Genomic DNA, 19687 nt, shown 5'->3' with positions numbered 1-19687 from the left:
CATTGGCCTTGGATCTTTTCTCAAAGATGTATCGCTGAGAAGTCCCAAGTATGGGGCAGTAACTGGAGGAAATGTTGTATCCCAAGGCCACTGAGTGCCTGACCTTCCTGAGCCGAACCTGACACTGAAGCTTGTGATTTTATGTGCCTTTTACACGTGGATGTTAGTGGTTCTGACATGGCTCCCCACTTACTGGGGAGATGACAGTGTTCTGGTGGGGAGTGGTAATGGTCACACAACTTTGTGCATGCACTAGAAACTACTGAATTGTTCACTTTAAAAGGTACCTGGATATACCTCAATATAAAAATGATATGAACGGGTGGCGCCCGTGGCTCAGTGAGTAGGGCGCCGGCCCCATATGCCGAGGGTGGCGGGTTCAAGCCCAGCCCCGGCCAAACTGCAACAAAAAAATAGCCGGGCGTTGTGGCGGGCGCCTGTAGTCCCAGCTGCTCGGGAGGCTGAGGCATGAGAATCGCCTGAGCCTAGGAGTTGGAGGTTGCTGTGAGCCGTGTGACGCCACGGCACTCTACCGAGGGCGATAAAGTGAAACTCTGTCTCTACAAAAAAAAAAAAAAAAAAAAATGATATGAACAAAAATAGGAGAAGTTTTCCTATAAAAGGAAGAAAAACCCATTATAGAAAGAGATTTCCCCGAACTAGTGGCACTGGAGGTAGGAACCTGCAGAGGGAAGGCCAATTAAAAAGCAAATAACCTTTTAAGGACTATAAGTGCTAAGTGAGCTATCACAGTACCAATGAACATCAGCTGCCCGAGTGGTGAGAGACCACACAGTGTGTCCCGCATTGATGACACATACCTGGGCGTCCCTTAGTTGTTGCTGTCACTTTTCTAGGTGCCCAGTGTGATGTTTCATAAATACACTTGCTTTTCCTGACCATGGCAATGAAGCTTCTGTTTATCAAAAATCTCTGCTTGCTGCTCTATTACACTTTATGATTGTTTACCAATCTTCTGTGACTTATTAAGTAGTTTTGTAACAGAATTGAATTTTGCTTCCAAATCACTGCACACCTAAAACAATAAAAACATCAAACCAAACCAGACCCGTAGAACTGTCAGCTCAGTGGCTGGCCCTGCTCTAGCTTGCCCCTGACTTGTGTCCTTCTCTAAACTGGGAGGGTGGGGCCACATCCTGCTAGGCCAGTGGGGCCCTGCGGTTAGGCAGACCTGGGTCTGTTGGGGTCCCAGCCAGGAGCTCCCTGGGTTGTATGACTGTGGGCAAATTCCTTAACTTCTCTGACCTGCAGTCATCTGCCCTGTCAGGTGGGGTTGTGAAGGCAAAACCAGAGGATGTGCAGTACCCAGCACAGGACCTGGTGGTGGCTGCCCCCCAGAGCCACCAGATCCAGGTCAGGGGCAGAAATTGAGAAAATTGCAGTTGAGCCAGGAAAGCAGTCACACGGCCTGGCCTGGAGGGGGCACTCACAGGGCAGCAGCTGCTCCTGCTGTGACAGTGACCAGCAGGCTGACCTCAGAGTGAATTCAGCAGGGATCTTGGGGTGATGGTCCAGATTTTATGTGGCAGACCCTTGGGGCTCCCTGCTGGTCACCTCTTTGTCCCTATGGGGAGAGACATGGTTACTTTCAGAAGGCTAGGTTTTGGGAGCCTTCCCTATGTCCCATCTCACTGGCCCTTGCGGGTCCAAGACCCCTTTATGCCATAGGAAAGGGACAGAGCAGCGCACCACGGGCTGCACCGGCAGCCTCCAAAATAACCGTAGCACAGAAGGCCTGGAATGAATTTGGACTTATATTTGGAATCGCCGTTGGAAACAGTCCTGGCCAAATGTAACACCCATCTGTTCGGGATAGCTTGAGAGTAAGAAAATGAGGTTCGGCAGGAGGGGCCTGGGAAGCCCAGAAACTCAGGGCTGGGAGGGTGTCAGGTCCCCTGGCCCTGTGCTACTCTGGCCTCCTCCCGGCAGGCTGCTTCTGCTGCCCAGGCCAGCCACCGGACTGCTGTGACTGGAGAGGTTTCCCCTTGTATGAAACCAGCCTTTCTATCCACTGGTCTGCCCTTCAGGAGTGTAGCACGGGTCTTCCTGCCGAGTCTTTGCATCTCCAGGGGGAGCAGCTTCAACTTCACCACTTGGCACCCAGTGTCCATGTAGGCCCTGAGCAGCCTGTCCCTCTGCTCGACCCTCCTAAGCTCTTGATGCCATGCCTCTGTTAATGCATCCCCAGGCTGCACCGGTGTCCCCACAGTTTTGTGATGGTTCATCGTGAGCTCATGGTTTTTCATGTTGGCCTCTTTCCCTTACTTCATCATTGCACAGTTGACTTTAAACAGCAAAAAGTGGACATTTAAGTTTGTCTCTTTATATTTCAACTTGTCACGCCGTGTGCCTACTCCATTTGTTTGAGGTCCGTGGGCTACTTATTCTTGATGCATTTGCTGTCCTCAACAGCTTCTGAGTGGCTTTAACCCACCCAAGTGGCTTTCACTCATCCTAGGTCCTTAACTGCATTTTCCGCAGAGAGCAGTTGTCGGGTGGTTACAGCATTGTTTATTGCAGACATTCTTCTGAAATGTTAGCCTGACTCTTCAGGAGGACCCAGCGGTGCTCCCCTGAAGGTGAGCGCTCCTGTTTTCATTTGCTTTCCTTCTGTTTCCATGAGAAATCTCGCCACATGGCCGCAGTCCTGCATACTCGGGGCCACTGTTCCAGGGTCTCAGAGAGTTGTCAGTGAAAATAACTCCTTAGTTTTCCTTGGAGTTGAGGTTTAGAATCTGTATTGGTTCCTAGGGCTACTGTGATAAATTACTATAAACTGTGCTTAAGCAATAGAAATTTATTCGGGAGGCAGGAAGTCAAGATATGTGCAGGGTTGCTTCCCTCTGCTGGCCCTGAGGGTGAGTCTGTCCCAGGCCTCTGTCCCTGCTCCCAGCGGCTTCCAGCAGCTTCTGGCAGTGCTTGGGTTTCCTTGGCTGGTGGATGTATCACTCCGGGCTCTGCCTCTGTCTTTAGTTGGTGAGGTGTCCCTAAGAAGGGGTGCTTCTGGTATTATGACTGTGGTTCGAGGGGAGGGCAGTAGAAAAGGAGCATTTACAGCAGCCCCGGGCAGTAAAGGACCCAGTTTCTGTAGGACAGTGTGTGGCTGAGTTCTGGGGACGGAGCACTGGAGGCAAGTGGCAGATCTTACAGACGTGAGCTCCCTAGACAGTGTGGTAATAAGATGCACAGAGTTGCCTCCACTGGGAGGAGGGGGCCAGGCAGGGGAAGGTGAGGGAGCAGGAAGGACAGAGCTGCCAGGAGGGAGAAGGCCGACGCCACAGGCCGCAGGGCCATGTTTTCCACGAGCAAGAGGTGCAGGTGAGGCAGCTGGGGGCTGTGAGTGTGGGGGCCACCGAGCACAGCTGTGGGGTCACAGCAGGTGTGCGTGCACAAGAAGAGGGAGTAGGGAGAAATGCTTAAAAGGTCGTATGGTAGCAGTGTGTACCCTGTCTGTAGGAAGAAACTGAGGGAAAAGAATAGGAAACCCACAGCTGGGAAGGTCTGTTACAGAAAAATCTTTCTGAATTTGTTGAGACACTGCCACAGACTTTGTAAATAGGGACTGTTGTGATGAAGCCTGCAGCAGGGGAGAGGGATTAGGCTCAATCCGAATACAACCTGGAAATGTCAGAGCAGGGTGACGGGGTGCAGGGTGGAAGATTACTAAGGGGAAACTTCAAGAGTAAGTTGACGGGGGAGGATTTTGGCTAAACCGACTTAGTGGGATTCTTGCTGAAGACAGGCCAGGCGGCCAGATGTCCCCTGGGGATGGTGGACAGTGAGAAACTCCATCAGATGTGGAACGTGCTTAGTCTTGAAGGGTCGGGGATTCTGGCTAAACCACCTTAGCAGTGCAAATTCTAACAAATGTAAAGTCCTAATTAGCTTTTTATTAGCACAGTTTGTGAGTAGGGCAGCACCCTGTTCTTGTAATAGAAACGTATTCCTACCGCCGAGCCAAGGAGGTGGACCACAGTGGCAGGAAAGGGCTGAAGCAGCAGAAACAGGGAAAAAGAGTAGACGGGTCATTTCAGAGTGGCTGTCTTTACTGGACTGAAGCGGAGGGGACTTCTTTCTCATGCCAGCTCAGGTTGGTCCCTTCTGACTGGTTGCTGTAAATGTCCTGTTTTTTTGAAAACTGGTGTGGTGCCTAGCACGAGTGACCCCGTTCTGCTTTGGCCTGGCCTGGCCCGGCCTGTCAGGGCCTGGTGCAGGAGCTCAGTCTAAAGCAGTAGCTTCCCATGCACTTTACTTACTAGCAGGATTCCTGCTAAAATGGGTGATGCCAGGATGACACGGAAGCCCAACAAGTCCAGAGCTAGTTGGGAAGAGGATTTAGAGGAGCTTGCTAGAGTTTTGTCAAGAGGATTGTCAAGCCCTGGACAACAACATTCTCACATCCCTCCTGGTGGTGCCTGTGTGAACAGATCTGTGTCCGTGGGAAGCACTAAGTTTGCAGGTGTTTGCATGTGTACGTGTAGGTGCTTTTACACTGTATTAAAAAATATGTCCCTACCGATCTACAAAGACACATTTCATAATGTTTTTTGAAACATCAGGAATGTCTGTGACAAGGGCCGGGATTTTATGTGCACTTGTCATACTGCAGGGCAACAGACGCTCTTGTTTTTGTTCCTTCCAATAGAGGAGAGAGGAGCGGGCAGACACATACAATTTTCATGGCCTCTCTTCGCTGTCGCACAGTTTCTGTAATCTGGTGTGGTTTTGAGGCTCACTGTGCTATGAACACGAAGCCAGCGCCTGAGATGATGAGCAACGACATCAGAACAGCTGGTGGTTTGTTTGGGGCCTGCATGGACACGTCTGAGTCCAGGAGAGTGTGGGAGGCTGAGTAAAGGGAGGACCGCAGAGCAAAGCAGGGCGAGGGCTCACCTGCAGGGGAAGGAAGAGAAATGGTGCTTTAATGAGAACTAGATAATGTCATTGTCATCCAAATGGTGTGATTGCACATTCGTGGGTGGTAAAAATATCCATTTATTTTATTCACAGGTTGTATTCAGACTATCTCTACTTTGCAAGTTCGAATAAGTCTGCAGATGACTTCCATGAGAAAGTGAGGGAAGCGCTGCAGCTGTTTGAAAACTGCATGCTGGATTATTCCCTGCGTGCCTGCGTCTACAACAACACTCTCAACAATGCCATGCCGGTGAGTACCGCCAAGAGTGTTGTTATGCAAGAGGCATTGTGGGACAGGGCTTTAGCATAGAAGGAGGAGAAGCATTTTAATGTGCAAATGCTGTTCCCCATTATTCATGGATGTAAAAACTGCAAACTGCCGGTTCTTTGGCTGGCTCACTGCCTTCTTCCCTGCTGGTCACCCCCCACCTCCTGTCTCCTCTCTCTGCAGGAGAATGAGGGTGCATTTAGGGAGATTATTGCTTAGTGAGGCTCTAAATGCACACCCAGCAATTAGTATGGGCAGGCAGGAGGACGCGTCTCTCAGATGGTCTGAAGAGCATTCTCTCTAGCAGTGGTGGATTGTTATTTATTGGTTTAAAAAATTACCCACCAAGGACTTTCAATGCTTCTTTGACAGGGTCTCAATTAAAAAACATTTTCTGTTGTTTCCTCTATGTTTTCTCTTCTTTTCCCTTTAGGATTATATCCGTAAATTCCTAGCCTTTTTAAATGCAAATTTTAATGGTGAATTCAGCACCTTTTAGCTGGGGGCTGGTTTCCTAGGCTCTGGGCTCCCTGGAGTGTGCTCTGGGGTTCACCTGCTGGGCTCCTGCTGCTGAGACTTCTCCTTCTGCGGCAAAGCTGATGCTGCTCCCTGCTCCAGAGTGTGGCCTTACAGGCCTGCTCTCATCCACTTTTCATGTGGTAAGGCATGAACAGAGCTGTTGCACAGGCCCGGAACCCCCGGCGTGGTGGGACTTAGGTCAGGGGGCTTTGCTCCCTCTTGTTATCGAGGCCATGGTATCTGGAAGGCACAGAAGCAGCAGGTGGGATTCAGGGCTGACCTGCTGGACTTTGTAGTTTGGCAAGGAAGGTGTGACAGGGACCCAGATAGCCACAGAACCAGGGTGTGGTACTAGATAGGAGAAGGCTTTGGATCCAGACAGTGGTGTGGGTTCAGTTCCCAGCTGGGGCATTTACTGGCTGTCTGACTCTGGGCCCTTGGCCCCTCTGAGACTCAGTTGCTTTGTCATAAACTGGGCAGTGCTGCTGTGCCACGCTGGTAGAAGGGGGAGACTGATGGTTCTATCATGCATCCCCATGTTCATCTAACCCACTATATTCTGTGCATGCTGCTGGGACCTGAGGCCGCAGCACTGCCTGGTGAGTGTGGCCCTTGCCCTCCTGAACAGCCAGTGGGGAGAGGGATGGAGGCTGAGCAGGGAGCTGGGCCCTCAGCAGGTTGCCTGAGAACAGGTCATTGGGCGGGTTCCTGGGAGGGGAATATCTGTGCTTGGCCCTAAAGGACGAGTTGGTCAGGGAATGACAGCAATGTGCGCAGAGGCTGAGCAGCCACCACTGGGAGCGTCTGCCACACAGAGCCTGGTGAGTGTGTGGTGTAGGAGATAGGCCACAAGAGAGGCCTTGGGTGCCTGGCAAGTGGGGCTGCATCACCTGGGTCATGATGAGCCTGGGCTGAGTCTGGACCTCCTCCTGAGAGAAATGGGACCCCACAGGAGGGCTTAGCAGAGGCTAGTATAGAGGTTGAAAAGAAGTAACTTTTCTCACCCATTGCTAGGTTCATGGTTGAGGCATGCATAATAAAAAACATTAATTAAAAAAACATACACGTTTATTCAATATAAGTTTTATACAACAGGGAACCTTTGCAAAGTGGTGAATACCTGAAGAAACAGGGGAAATGGTGCATTTCCAGGCTTAGGTTTTTTTTTTTTTTTTCTGAGACAGAGTCTCACTGTCACCCTCTGTAGAGTGTTGTGGTGTCATAGTTCACAGCAACCTCAAACTCTTGGGCTCAAGTGATTCTCTTGTCTCAGCATCCCGAGTAGGTGGGACTACAGGCGCCTGCCACAATGCCCAGCTATTTTTAGAGATGAGGTCTCGCTCTTGCTCAGGCTGGTCTCAACCTGTGAACTTAGGGCAATCCACTTGCCTCAGCCTTCCAAAGTGCTGGGCTTACAAGCATGAACCACTGGGCCCGGCCTCAGGCTTAGTGTTTTTTTATTTTTATTTATTTATTTTTTTGACTACAGGCGCCCACCACAACGCCTGGCTATTTTTTGTTGCAGTTTGGCCGGGGCTGGGTTTGAACCCGCCACCCTCGGTATATGGGGCCGGCGCCCTGCCCACTGAGCCACAGGTGCTGCCCTCAGGCTTAGTTTTGATGAGGAGGACAGCCATGACTGGATAGGGGCGGTATGCTGGGGATACAGCCATGCTGCTCAGATTCCTCTCTGTGTCCTTCAGGGATAAGGACCCCCCTCCTCTGGGTGTACAGAGGGCACATCCCAAATGAGGTTTTGTGTCCACCTCGGGGGGCAGCGGTAATGACCTTCCTGCTTCTGCTGTTTTCTTGAATGCCAAAGTACCACATTTGGGGGCATGTCCTGAACCCCATCAAATTATGGCAGGTCTGTATTTTATAAAGTCACCTGGTGCAGCTGACTGAGGGGGGCGGGAGCCAGGCAGAGACAGAATGAGGTGGGGTGGGGATGTGGTGAGAGGCTGGGGCTGAGCCTGAGTAGTGGCAGAGGGTAGGGGAGCGTGGAGCTTTCTGGAAACAACATGGAAGACGAGGGGAAGGACTGTGAATGAACCGGGCGGGGCCTGGCAGGGCGAAAGGGGACCCAGACATGCAGGCACGTTCTCTGCCTTGTGTGGTGCATGGGCCTTTCTGTCCGTGCTGTTTGTCCTGGCTCACGTCACAGTTTGTGCTGGTGGTGGAGTGCTACCCATGTGGGGCCCTCGGGAGGGAGGAAGACTGTCAGTGTGGCATGAGACAGGGACTGGCCTGAGTCCCGGTTGAGACTGGATTCGTGTCCTTCAGCACACTCTGGCGCCCACGCTGTGCACAGCTCATGGTCAGTGCTGGGAGAATTCACAACCCCAGGGTCCTTTCCCCTCTGCACCGGTGCCCGCCCAGCCCTGCGACTACCGTTCAGGACTCCAGTTTACAGGCAGGTGGGCTGCCTGACTGTTCTCAGGCCCCACCTGACTTGCTCCTGCTTGGGGTAGTGGGGGAGAGGGGGGAAGAAGCCTCAGATGGTCACAAAGCCAGGCTGCTGGGCTGTGCTGGCCACACACACAAAAGTACACTTCCCCTGAGGTTCATGTGCTCCTATGATTGTGGCCCAGAGTCACCTGAGAGTGTCCTTAAGGGCAACAGCACCGGCCAGAATTCCTGCCCCTGAGGCCGCTTCTTTGGTTGGCACTGGCGCTGTCATGTGCTCAGCCGGTATCGATACAGATAGGCCAGGGAGGGACGTCCCCTGGACAACAAAGAGTGGTGGTAGCTTCATCCAGAGAATGCCCCTGGGCAAATTCAAAGAACTGATGAGGTCCTTATCTCCTTAGGGGGGGAGATTGTGATGAGGATTTGTCCCTGGAAGTGAGGGGTACAGGCCTCCTCCAGGGCTGAATCTTTGAGGAAATATCTGAGGAAGATACAGAGGCAGCAAAGGAGAGTATCGTCCAGCATCACGCAGGGCGCATTTGGGGGAAGGAAGGGCCCGTGAAGTGTGTCTGAGGCCAGTGCCTTTGACAGAGGACCGCAGGGAGATGGCTATAGACGGGAGTGTCCCCCCCCTCAGACGGCCTGGCCCCTCTGCCAGGGGCCTCCCCGGAGTAAGGCTAGGGGCCCTGGGTGGAGCCTGCTGAGGGGGTTGGACGCCAGTCAGGGTGTGGATGGGGGAAGGCGGAGGGTTGATGGCTTCTGTGGTGTAGATGGAGGGCCAGCTTGGCTGGTGCCTTCATGCAGCCCTCCTGTGTCTGGGGGAATCCCAGTTACAGATGGGGAAACTGAGGTTTGGAAAAGCAGCCTTCACAGGCATCTCAGCCAGTAGACAGATCTGGGCCTCATGACCGGCTTCCCCTGGACTTGTGTTTGGCCCCGGCATTTCGCCGGTCTGGTTTGTGGCTGCTGCCATCCATCCTGGGTGGCGGGCCCTCGACGGAAGGATGGGGCTGTGACGAGGTGATGGGTTTTGTGCACCCGGAACTGGGGAGGAGCTTCCACCTTGGTGCTTTTGCCGCATTGTACCCCTTGAAACGTTCTCCTATTCGTGACCCCGTATGACTGTCAAAACTGATAGGTAGAGGTGGGGAGATGGGGCAGGGGGCGGGTAGGAGTCAAGCAGTGCCACCTCAGCAGAGGAGGATAGTGAGAGGTGAGGTGACCCCTGGGGCCATTGTCTGAGAAGCACTGAGAGGGGGACCTGTGGGTTTGGCCCAGGGGACTCCTAAGAGGGAGTGGCTTAAGCTGGCTGGGTTTGGGTGGACAGGCCGGGGGGAGACCTCCTGACTGAGGGGCAGAGTGTACTGGTAGCTGTGAACTGTGTTTCTCTCTGGAAAGGGTGCTCCTCTGGTGCTCACGTGCAGTCTGTATCCTGCCTAGCGCGAGCCAGCCCCAGCCCCTGCCCTGTTTCAGCCACTGCTGGGGCGGGGGGGTGGACAAAGCCACTAATGCTCTCTCCTGCAGAGAGGGGAGGGCGCCCCTCTCCTCCTGCTTCTGGTTAGCTCTAACTGTGAACTTTTGAGAACTTTGAGTGATAAGTTCATGGGTGCCATCATGATTCTCACCACCGGTGTATACTTAAACTTCCTGATGAAAGTTTTTTAAAACTTCTGCCGGTTTTTAAAACTCCGGCCTCTCCACCCGTCCCAGCCCATCAGTGCTCTGCAGCACACTCTTTCTGGTGGGTCCTCACAGGGACCTGCACATCCTGGTCCTGGACCAGCGGTCAGAGGGGCTCCAGGCATGGCCCACGCTCTCCCAGGGCACTGTCACCCGCAGTACTCTCAGAGCCTCTGAAATCCTTCCCCATTGTATGGATGGGGACACTGAGGCTCACAGAGGTCAACTCTACCACCCAAAACTTGGAACAGGCAGGCACAAGGCTCGACCTCAGATCTGATGGCTTTTGCAATTCAGGGAGTTGCCTCCTTGGAGGTGGTTCCTACAGGCCAGGTTTGCTCTTCCATGTGCTCTTGCATTCAGCTTTGTGTCTTGCTGAGGGGGTGAGACCGTGGCTGCGCAGGAGCCTCTGGTCACAGGGAGATGGCAGGGACAGTGGGCAGGACAGATGTGGCAGTGACAGGTCTGCCCTTAATCTTCTGCATCTCTGGTTCTTGGAGAGAAAGAGACAGGCATTTGGGAAGCCCTCAGAAATGCCCCTCCAAGAGATGGAGTTTTATTTCTGGGGGGAGAAGCTGATTTCTTTCCAGCCGAGAAGCCCAGACCAACCACGGCACTGGGAGGGCAGCTCTGTGAGACCTGCTGGGCCCCGGCACACACTACCGTAGGCATCGCTGCTCCATGAGCGCAGGCGTGCGCACCGGCCTGCTCTGTACTGCTCTGCAGCACACGCTCCTTGGTGGGTCCTCACAGCAGGACCTGCAAGTCCCGGTCCTTGGGCCAGCATCGGCCACAGCCCCTGGAAACTTGTTGGAACTGTAGCCTCTCAGGCCCTCCCCAGGCCTCCTGCGTGGGCAGGGCCTGTCCGGTGATTAGCGGGCCCTCCGCATGTTGTGTGGTCAGGCTCGAGAATCACCACGGCTCCCCCGAGCCCTCCTTTTCCCTCTCCTGGGCACCTGCCTCAGCTGCTGATTTCCTCCAACCTTTTCTGCCTCCAGGCCCTGCTCCATTCTGAACTTCTGTTCTCTCCACTTGTTGACTTTCTCCATAGTAGGTATCACAGTTGGTGATTATAGATGTTTATTTCTTTACCAGTTGAGCTCTGTTGCTGCCACTAGACTGCAAGTCCCCTGAGGCCAGGGCATGTCCATCTAGGTGTCACCATCATCTAGAAGGGTGCCTGGCACACAGCATGAGCTCAGATTATGGGGAGTCCAGTGACATCCCCTGTGGAGGACAGAGAGACTCTGTCAGGTGCCTGTCCGGGGAGGTGTGAGGACTGGGGTTCCCCCTGTGCATACGTCTCTGGGTCCAACCGGCTTCAGATCCTGGTCCAAGGCGCTGCCCCTCCCCAGCCTCCATTTTACTCTCAGCCAGTCAGCTGGCATGACAACCTCAGAGGCTTCTCTTAGCCCTGATGTCTTCTAATTTTAAACATGTTAGGCATTTGCCCTAAATGCCCTTTTTATTTTGTTTTGACTCTCTGTCCTACATGGGAAAGGTGAGGGAACAGGGGTTTGGATTGGGGCCGCCTGTGCTGTCTTCGTGGTGTGTGGCTATAGCCCCGACGCACACATAGCAAACTACCCCCTGACTGGTGGGGGCCGTGGGGGTGGGCAGACAAAGAGGGAGTGTCCAGAGGGGCAGGGAGCCAGAAAGCCTTAACTCCAGGCCCTGTCGTTCCAGTCCCAGAGCAGCCCCACCTGCTAGGAGGACCTGGCTGTAGCATGGGCTGTGGTCTCTGTCCTCCTGAGGACAGCGGAGGAGGCTGTCACCAGGGTGGGCATTGCGGGTTTTGGAGGAACATGTGCCACAGCCAGGTGCAGGAACAGACTACAGCTGCTTTAAAACACCTCCAGCCCACCACAAGCATTTTCCTTCTAGAAAGTTCTCTGGAGGAGATAAACCTGTCAGACTGCTCTTCCCAATGAGGGACTGAGAACCTGTCCAGCAGAGAGGACAGAGAAGCCCTAGGAGGCCAGCTTAACAATAAGATTTCCCGTAGTGGTTTTCTGGCGTCGGAGGTGACATGCGATTTATTTCTGAGACTGGCACATACTCGATTTCTCTCTAGCTTGAGGTCTTTTTTATGAGCTGGTGTGTAAGGTAGCGACAGCCAGCCATGGGCTGGAGGCAGCTAATGAATTCTGGAGACAACGTATCCCCTCTAATTGTTTTTCCGTCTCCCCATCCTACTACACTGTTGGAAAAATAACAAAATGGGAAAGGAGTAGCGAGAAATGGAACTAGTTAGCATCTGTCCATGTTCCGTGTTTCACCATCTCACTGTTAACACCATGTTCAGTGATGCCACCTGGGAAGCCCTCTGAGCCCCGGGCACACGGCCTCGTGCAGGGTGGGCCAATGGAGAAGTCGTGGTCCCTGTCGTTGAGGGGCTGGAGACCAGGCTGGGCAGAGAAGGGCATGTGGTGTGAGTGTCTGCCTGAAGAAGTGAGACCTCTGCGGAGCGGCCGGGGAGCCTCCGCCTGGGAGGGGTTCAGCTGGAAGTTTACACCAGACTGAGGACTTTCTGTGCTGAATGCCACGGAGAGCTGGCTGCGGCCAGGTCAGCTGTGGCCAGGTTGCTGGCTTGGAAAGTTCCTGCTGGTGGCAGGGTAGGGATGGAATGCAGAGACCAGAGGGGGCAGGGGTGTCCCTGAGCACCTGAGGCAGGGACACGAGGAGAAGCCTGGAGAAGGAGCCTCACAGCAGAAGGGGAAGAGGCTCTTTTTCCTTGGAGCTTTGCCAAGAGTTTAAGGTAAACTTTGAAGTTAGAACAGTCCCCAGGACTGCAGTCACTTTTGACACCAGTTGCAAGTTAATGGGGGATCCCGTAACTCACTCTAAGGTTCAGTAATTTTCTAAGGCTGCTGTGCTTGTGGTGACAATTTATTACAGGGAGAGGTACAGATTAAAATCAGCGGAGGGAAGAGACGTGGGGCAGGGACCTGGGGCCCAAAGGCAGAGCTGCAAGTCACTCCCTGTGGACTGGTGGACAGTGTTAGCACCTCTGGGCCAGGAGGAGGGACAGTACTTGTGGAGTATTGCCACCCCAAGCCTTTGGTTTTTAGTGGGCTTAGTCACATACTGCTCACAGGCTGACCTGGCATCTGCGGTCTCTACATTCAGAACTGGTACCGTGTGGCCCACAGCCCTGTCATAAGGCAAAGTGTTGGCCAGACCCCTGGCAAAAGAGATTCCTGTTATGCAGGACATCCAGGGGCCTAGAGATCAGCACCCAGTAACCAGGGGCAGAAGCCGGAGCTCTCTGTGTGGGATAGGTCTTCACTACGAGAGTGTGCAGCCTGGCATGAGAAAGGAGCAGGCGGGAGGGCACGGGGGGCCGGGCAGGTGGGCAGGACAGAGGTGGGTGGGAGTATCTGCCTGTGGGCTCCATGCAGTGCTGACTGGACTTGGGTGGACCCTACCCTCACGGTCCCCGTGTGCATACGGCATAGGTACTTGGCCGTCCACGTGCCCGAGTCGGCTTTGTGATGTTTATGGCTGATGGGTCACAGCCTATGCGTGCCGGGCATGGAGGCTGCCCTGGGAGCAGAGAGGCAGCAGGATGGGGCAAAAAACCTTGACCTCCTCCCTGCACCTTGGTCTGCACCTGTGAGGTGAAGGCATGGAGCTGCCTGCAGGGCTGTCAAGAGCACCAACCGCAGCCTTGGAGTGGGGACTTTACGTGCAGCACGGACTTGGGAGCTGGGTCACGCTGGTAGAGCCCAGCCCCCCAGGACCGCGTGTGCTGGGGAGCTCTGGAGGTAAGCTATGATGAAATACTGCAAGCTCTGGGGATGGACCTGAGGGGTCGGAATTACTCTGAAATAATGCCCTTCTTTGGTCCTAGGTGAGGCTGCAGGTCGGGCTGTATGCCGTGTACCTTCTGGACTGGCTCACTGTTTTTAACAAGGACCAGTTTCTCATTCTTCGCCTGGAAGATCACGCATCCAACGTGAAGTACACCATGCACAAGGTCTTCCAGTTTCTGAACCTAGGTACGATGGGTAGAGCATGAGTTCTGGGGACCTGGGTCTGCCAGGAACTCTGGGCTGGATGCAGAGTAGGCGAGCTGCGAGGGGGCTGAGCTGGGAGGCCTGTTCAGTGCCGTTACGGGGCAGCAGTTGCACACAGGTCATGGTGCATGGTATGGTATGGTGAGGGACTCCCTGGGTGGGTACCCCCCTCCCCGGAGCTGATGGTCTAGGCAAGGGAGAGGAGGAAGCTGCAGCCCACCTGACTGGCAGGGAGGATGGCACGGGAAAGGCTAACATAGCCCAAAACGTACACACTGATGGAGACTCTAGCTGCAGAAGGGTCAGGGAAGCCTTCATGAAGGAAAGAGTCTAAGAGCTGAGCTTTGAAGCACAAAGGTGTCTGGGTGGCTGGGATAGAGGACACAGGGTTGGAGGAGGGAACAGACAGGCCATTGTATTGTGGGTCAGAGTTGTGTGGCAGGATTTTGGTTTGGCTACTAGGCCTCTGGGTGGGGTGAGGAAGCCTGCCCTCAACCCAAAACTCTAGCTTCATCAGTCCCAAGAGGCACTTGGTGACAACACTGGCGGCGGCAGTGGCTGGTAGAGGTATGCATGAAGCTGGCTTTGTGGATGGGACACCCAGGACTGCTCGAAGGGTTGGAGAGGGTTGGAATGAGCTGCTTTCCTTCCTAGGTGATACCTCCCACGGTCCTGTCTAATGATCCTGTGTAGGAATTTTGTTAATTGAATCCTTCTTGAAATCCATCTGCCTACCATGGGGACTGGGGACCCATTGGTCATTTGATCTTGTTTCCCCTTTTTCTTGGAGAGTGGTGGCTTGATGCACCGTGACGACTTTGCCTTCTGAGGCCCAGGCCCACTCACTCCTCTTTGATTTGGCCACATGTTGACTTTGTTGTATTATTGAGCTTGTTTGTTCCTAAGATGGACAGTGAGGCCAGTTGTGTATCTCACATAAGTCTAGGACAATGGGACAGGTTTGTCCTGTGTATGGGCTGAGGACTTTGGCCCCATCCTAAGAGTCCTAGGGTGAAGAGGCCTGAGAGTGGGTGGGTTTTGGGGCTGAGGTCATGATCAGAGGGCTGCTACAAGTGAGTCCCCAAGGTCAACCTTAGGTGGCGGCTGCATTTCATGAAACACCAGCTGGGGTCCCAAGGTGGGCATCCAGAACTGGCCACAGAATTTTTGGTCTATCCCCCTTCCTCCCTCAGTGCCTCCAGGCTGAATCCAGCCAGAGAAATTTAATCCCCAAACACATTATTCTTCAGGGAAACTCCTGTCTCCACGTGAAGCATAGCTGGGGCTTTGCTGGGGTCCCTTCTCCCTCCTGCCTCACAGGAATCTTCTTTCATTCCAGGACCCTTAAGTGAGAAGCAAGAGGCCTTGATGACTAAGAGCCCTGCCTCTAATGCACGGCGTCCCGAGGACCGGAGCCTCGGGCCCATGTGGCTGGTCACACAGAAGATTCTGCAGGACTTCTATGAGCCTTTCAATGCCAGGCTGGCGCAGGTCCTGGCTGATGAGTCATTTACGTGGAAGACAACGTGAGAGCTCCTGCCACACGCAGTGGGCCAGCCAGTGCCACCATTGCCGGGATTTTAGAATCTCTTTGTGGAGAGAGATTCTCTCTCATTTCACTTGTGGCGGGGAAAACCCCGGGACTCCTTCCCTCCCTGGGGACACATTGGTTATAACCATTTGACAACTTCCTTTGTGAAACACTCGACCCCTCCCAGAATCCCTCTCTCCTGGGCCAGTGGAGATGCCAATTTCTCCAGAATTCAGGGCTGCCTGCAGAGGCCTGGGCTCCGGGAGGCAGGCTGGGGCACAGTGGGAGTAGAGGAGGTGCCTCGGGAAGGCAGCTGGGCCAAAAGAGAGCCTGAGTCTGGGATCTGATTCAACTTGCCGGGGAATGTGCCCTGGGGCTGGCCCGAACTTACCCTTCACATTCAGTGTTTCTTCCTAGTGATGAGGTCTCTGTTATGTTGCCCAGATTGGGGCACAGGGGCTGTTGACAGGTGCAGTCCCATCACATTCACTTCCAAACATTCCTTTGTCAAGGTCGCTGACCTCATCATCAGCTCTCTCAAGAATAGAGGCTCCTCGCTTTTACTCAAAGTCAGCCCTGTAGTCTCTTCAGTTATAAACTCTGTTAACTTCAGTGATTCCGAGAGGGAAAAAATAAGTCAGTTTTTGGCAGCTCCTTCATCTCCCTGACCTCTTCCCGTTCTATCCTTGTAGACGTTACTTATGTTTCATGTGGAAATGAATGTGTTTAAAACAAAGCCACTTTCCGCATTTGACTAGCCCAGGCTCTCTTTTTTGCTTTTTTAGATGTTTTCTTAAGAAATTCAGTTCATAACTGAAGGAAATTTTTGTTGTTAATGCCAGAATAAGCAACCTCAAGGAATTGAACATTTCATGAGAAAACCTAGGTAACTCAGCCCTCCTCATGTGTACAAGGTCATCAGTGAGCTGCAGGGTTTTACATTCTTAGTTCTGGGGGCGGCGGGCTCTGTCTATGCCCCTTTCCATTGGAGCGAGTTTATGATCCACATTCTCCACGGTGTGGTCCAAGTTCCTTAGCTTATACTGTAGTGAAGGAACTGCAGGATACATGTGTCCTTACTCAGAAACACTGTGCATGAGCTGAACTTGGGCCCAGCGTGCTATGTTGAGATTTGGAGATTGCTAGGCGCCGTGTTCTCCATAGAACTTTCTGTGGTATGTGGTAGCTTTGCATACCTATGTGTGGGTTGAAGGACCTGTTGTTTCTTGGAAGTCCTGGGGAAGATCAACAAGAGTGCCTGTGCCCACTTGGCGTGTGGCCCCAGGTGGGACCTGGATGAAGGTTTGCACTCAAGTGTTGCTAAGAGAAGCTTCCTGGGATCCTTGGTCCTCAGATCAAGGTCTGGTCCAAAGTCTGGTTCTAAAGTCTGGTTCTACAAAGCTAGAAAGTGTAACTCCCCTCCACAACTACAGCCCGAATGGGGGAGGCGGACTGGGCTTCTGTAGCTGGGAGATCTGCATCTGCTCAGCTGTCTGACCTCAATGTCATTGTCTTTCTGCCTTTGGAGGTGGGACATACGGCTTGTCTGAGGGCCCTTGGCACTGGCACGGCTGGAGTTATTTCTGCTACTGAAGGAGCTGTGTGTCCTGAGCTCCCACTTTCAGGGACAATCCCTGCCTTTCTCTGCAGCCGGCACTGGGAGTAGCAGCCAGCAGGGAAATCTGGCCTGAGCACAAGGATGCTTTAGGGAGCCGCCACTTCAGTGTGTGAGTGTATTTATTTGCCGTCAGAGTGTGCAGTACATCCTGTGAGCGCATCCCCTCAGCTCTGTACCCACGATGCGTCTCCGCTCTGGACACAGCCCTTTCATGGATTAATATCTCTGCCTGTTACCTTGTCCTTTCCTGTACATATTTCCCCCTTCCTTACCAACCACAACTACAGCGAGGGGTTTTCCTTACGCACTCCTACGCATGTGGACAACATGTAGTGTAATTCTGCTTCTTACAGAAGTATGACCGAGGTATGACTTCCAATATTATTTGGTTTATTACGTGGATCTTTTTTATAGACACAGGCCCATCCTTTATGCCAATCGATGCCATCCAGATGCCGTTTTCCTCTCAAGGGCCTTTTTCTGGAGGGCATACTTGTGGCCTTTGCTCTCTCTTATTCAAGGCCTGGCTCTTGGTGGCGGCACAGGCGCTGTTCTGAGCAGTGGTTCTCAAGCCTGTCATTCAAAACCAAAGCAAATGGAGCATTTCTCACGACCTGGTATTGAAATTAATGTGTGTTCTCAAAAGCTGTGTATCAGATCATATGAAATTGTACTCCCTTAGTCGTGTAAGGTATGGAAGTGAATTGCAGTTGCACTGTATTTTTATTAATATTTAACACAATTAAAGATGGACCCATGTGGCTTGTACCTGCCGAGTGTGTGCATGAGTGAGCCACGGCAACAATCTAGTGTCTGACCTGTGTGCGTCGTGCACACGCTGTAGAGGGGGACCCAAGAGAGGGGAGCTATGATCATGCGAATAATAGGCAGAAGGACACTCAAGAGCAGAGAGATCCCGAGACGCTCCGTGCAGGCCTGAGGGAGATGGTGCGTGTCAGCTGGGGCGCTGTGGATGGGGTGGCTCGGCAGTGGAAGTGTGTTTTCTCAATTCTGGAGGTCAGAAGTCAGAGGTCCAAGGCGAAGGTGCTGGCAGGGTTGTTTGTGGCAGGGGACTTACTCCTTGGCTGGCCTGATGGCCATCCTGTGGCTGCCCCGCTGTGCACACGCACACCCCTGTGCCTCTTGCCCTCCAGCACCCTGCTAACTTCTATGCCCCCTCTGGAAACAACAGTCACAGGCTGGGAGTGCTGGGGGTTGGGAATTCAACATAGGAGTTTGGGGAGGACACAAGTCAGGGGCTGTCTCAGGCTTGGGGTTCTAGATGCCTGGGCCATCCTAGGTACAGTGTGGACTTGGCTTGGTTCCCCATCCTGGGATGAACCCCCTCAGTGAGCTCCTCTCCCCAGCACTGTATCCCACAGGAGTGTGTTAGGGGGTTTCCAGGCCTGGAAGTGGAGAGACCTCACCGACCCATGACAGGGCCAGGATTGTCTTTGTTGTGTGGGTAATGTGCCTGGCTAGAAGAGGGGGGCGGGGGCTTGTCCATGGGGTGCATTGTGGGCACAACTCCCACTCCCTGGAGACCCCCTGGAACCCTGTGCCATGTGGCTGCCCACTCCCCACGGAGGAGCCAGCCCTCAGGGAGATTCTGGAGGAGCAAGCACGTACCTTCCCCATGACATGGCCCTATTCAGGAGACAAAGCACAGTCCATGATGCGGGCGTGAAGTTCCAGGTGTCAGGAGGGGCTGCATGTGGGCAGCATTTCCTCTCTAGGGATCTCCCTTCTGGTCAGCCCTTCTGCCTGTGGGTAAGGCAGATTTGTGAGAAGATACGGCTTTGATGAATGGGGTTTTTCCAGAACTTGGCCTGGCAAGTTCCCAGCAGAGGCATTGTGAGGGACAGGTGCCTGGAAGCTGAGGCAGAGCGGACAGGTGGCTGGAAGCTGAGGCAGAGGAGTTGGCCCTGGGGACTCTGAGTGCCTGGCAGCAGCTGCTCTCACAAACTCCCTAAGTCCATTATCATACAGTTTTAGAGGTCAGAGGCCTGAAATCAGACTTTCCGGGCTAAAGTCAGGGTGTGAGTGGGGCCTGTTCCTCCCGGGAGCTCCAGGAGAGACGTCCCCTCACCTCTTGCAGCTCCCGCAGGCCCTCTGCTTTCATGGCTCATGCTTCTCCCTCCCTCCGCTCCCCTTCTCAGTGCGGCACATTCAAATCTCTGACTCACCCTCCTGCTTTCTGTAAGGACCCTTGTGGTGACACTAGGCCCGCCAGATAATTCAGGGTCATCTCCATATCAAGGTCACATCTACACAAAGTCCCTTTTGCCAGGAAAGGGAACATATTTACAGGTTCTGGGGGTTTCGATGCAGACATCTTCAGAGGCCACTATTTAGCTGACCACAGGAGGGTGGCCTGGTGACCTGTGTCCCATGTAGGGGTGGGGAGGGCACCCACTGCCTGCACTCCTGCAACTCCACTGTACCAGGCCCCAGGAAGGTCTGTGTGGGCAGGTGGCTGCCTGGCAGGAGGCTAAGCTTCTAGATGCTTCTATTCTCGGAGGTGGGATCTTCCTGCCCAGGCAGGGGCCTTGTCTTCAGTGTAAGTGGCCCAGGGGGAGATGAGGTGAGGCCATGACCCCTTCTCCTGAGTTCACGTGGCCTGGAATCTCCCATGGATCACCGCCTGGTTTCCAACAGAGAGTTGAGGCCCACTCCCCATTCAAGACAAGACTATTTGTCCAGCT

General features: G+C 53.5%; 1 protein-coding gene across 3 annotated transcripts in view; it reads left to right on the top strand.

Annotated features, from left to right (window-relative positions):
- Positions 1-17996, top strand: part of CHST15 (carbohydrate sulfotransferase 15) — a 77744-nt gene extending 59748 nt beyond the window's left edge. For all 3 annotated transcript variants that reach the window (XM_053584773.1, XM_053584775.1, XM_053584774.1), the window contains exons 6-8: positions 5032-5188; positions 13668-13815; positions 15173-17996. In XM_053584773.1, the coding sequence (XP_053440748.1) occupies positions 5032-5188; positions 13668-13815; positions 15173-15363 (496 nt within the window). In that variant the 3' untranslated portion in view covers positions 15364-17996. The remainder of the gene's footprint in view (positions 1-5031; positions 5189-13667; positions 13816-15172) is intronic.
- Positions 17997-19687: the final 1691 nt, after the last annotated feature.

This window comes from Nycticebus coucang, chromosome 3, assembly GCF_027406575.1.
Source record: "Nycticebus coucang isolate mNycCou1 chromosome 3, mNycCou1.pri, whole genome shotgun sequence".
NCBI lineage: Eukaryota > Metazoa > Chordata > Mammalia > Primates > Lorisidae > Nycticebus > Nycticebus coucang.
The sequence above is the reverse complement of the archived record's forward strand: the minus strand, read 5'-3'. Positions and strand labels throughout refer to the sequence as shown.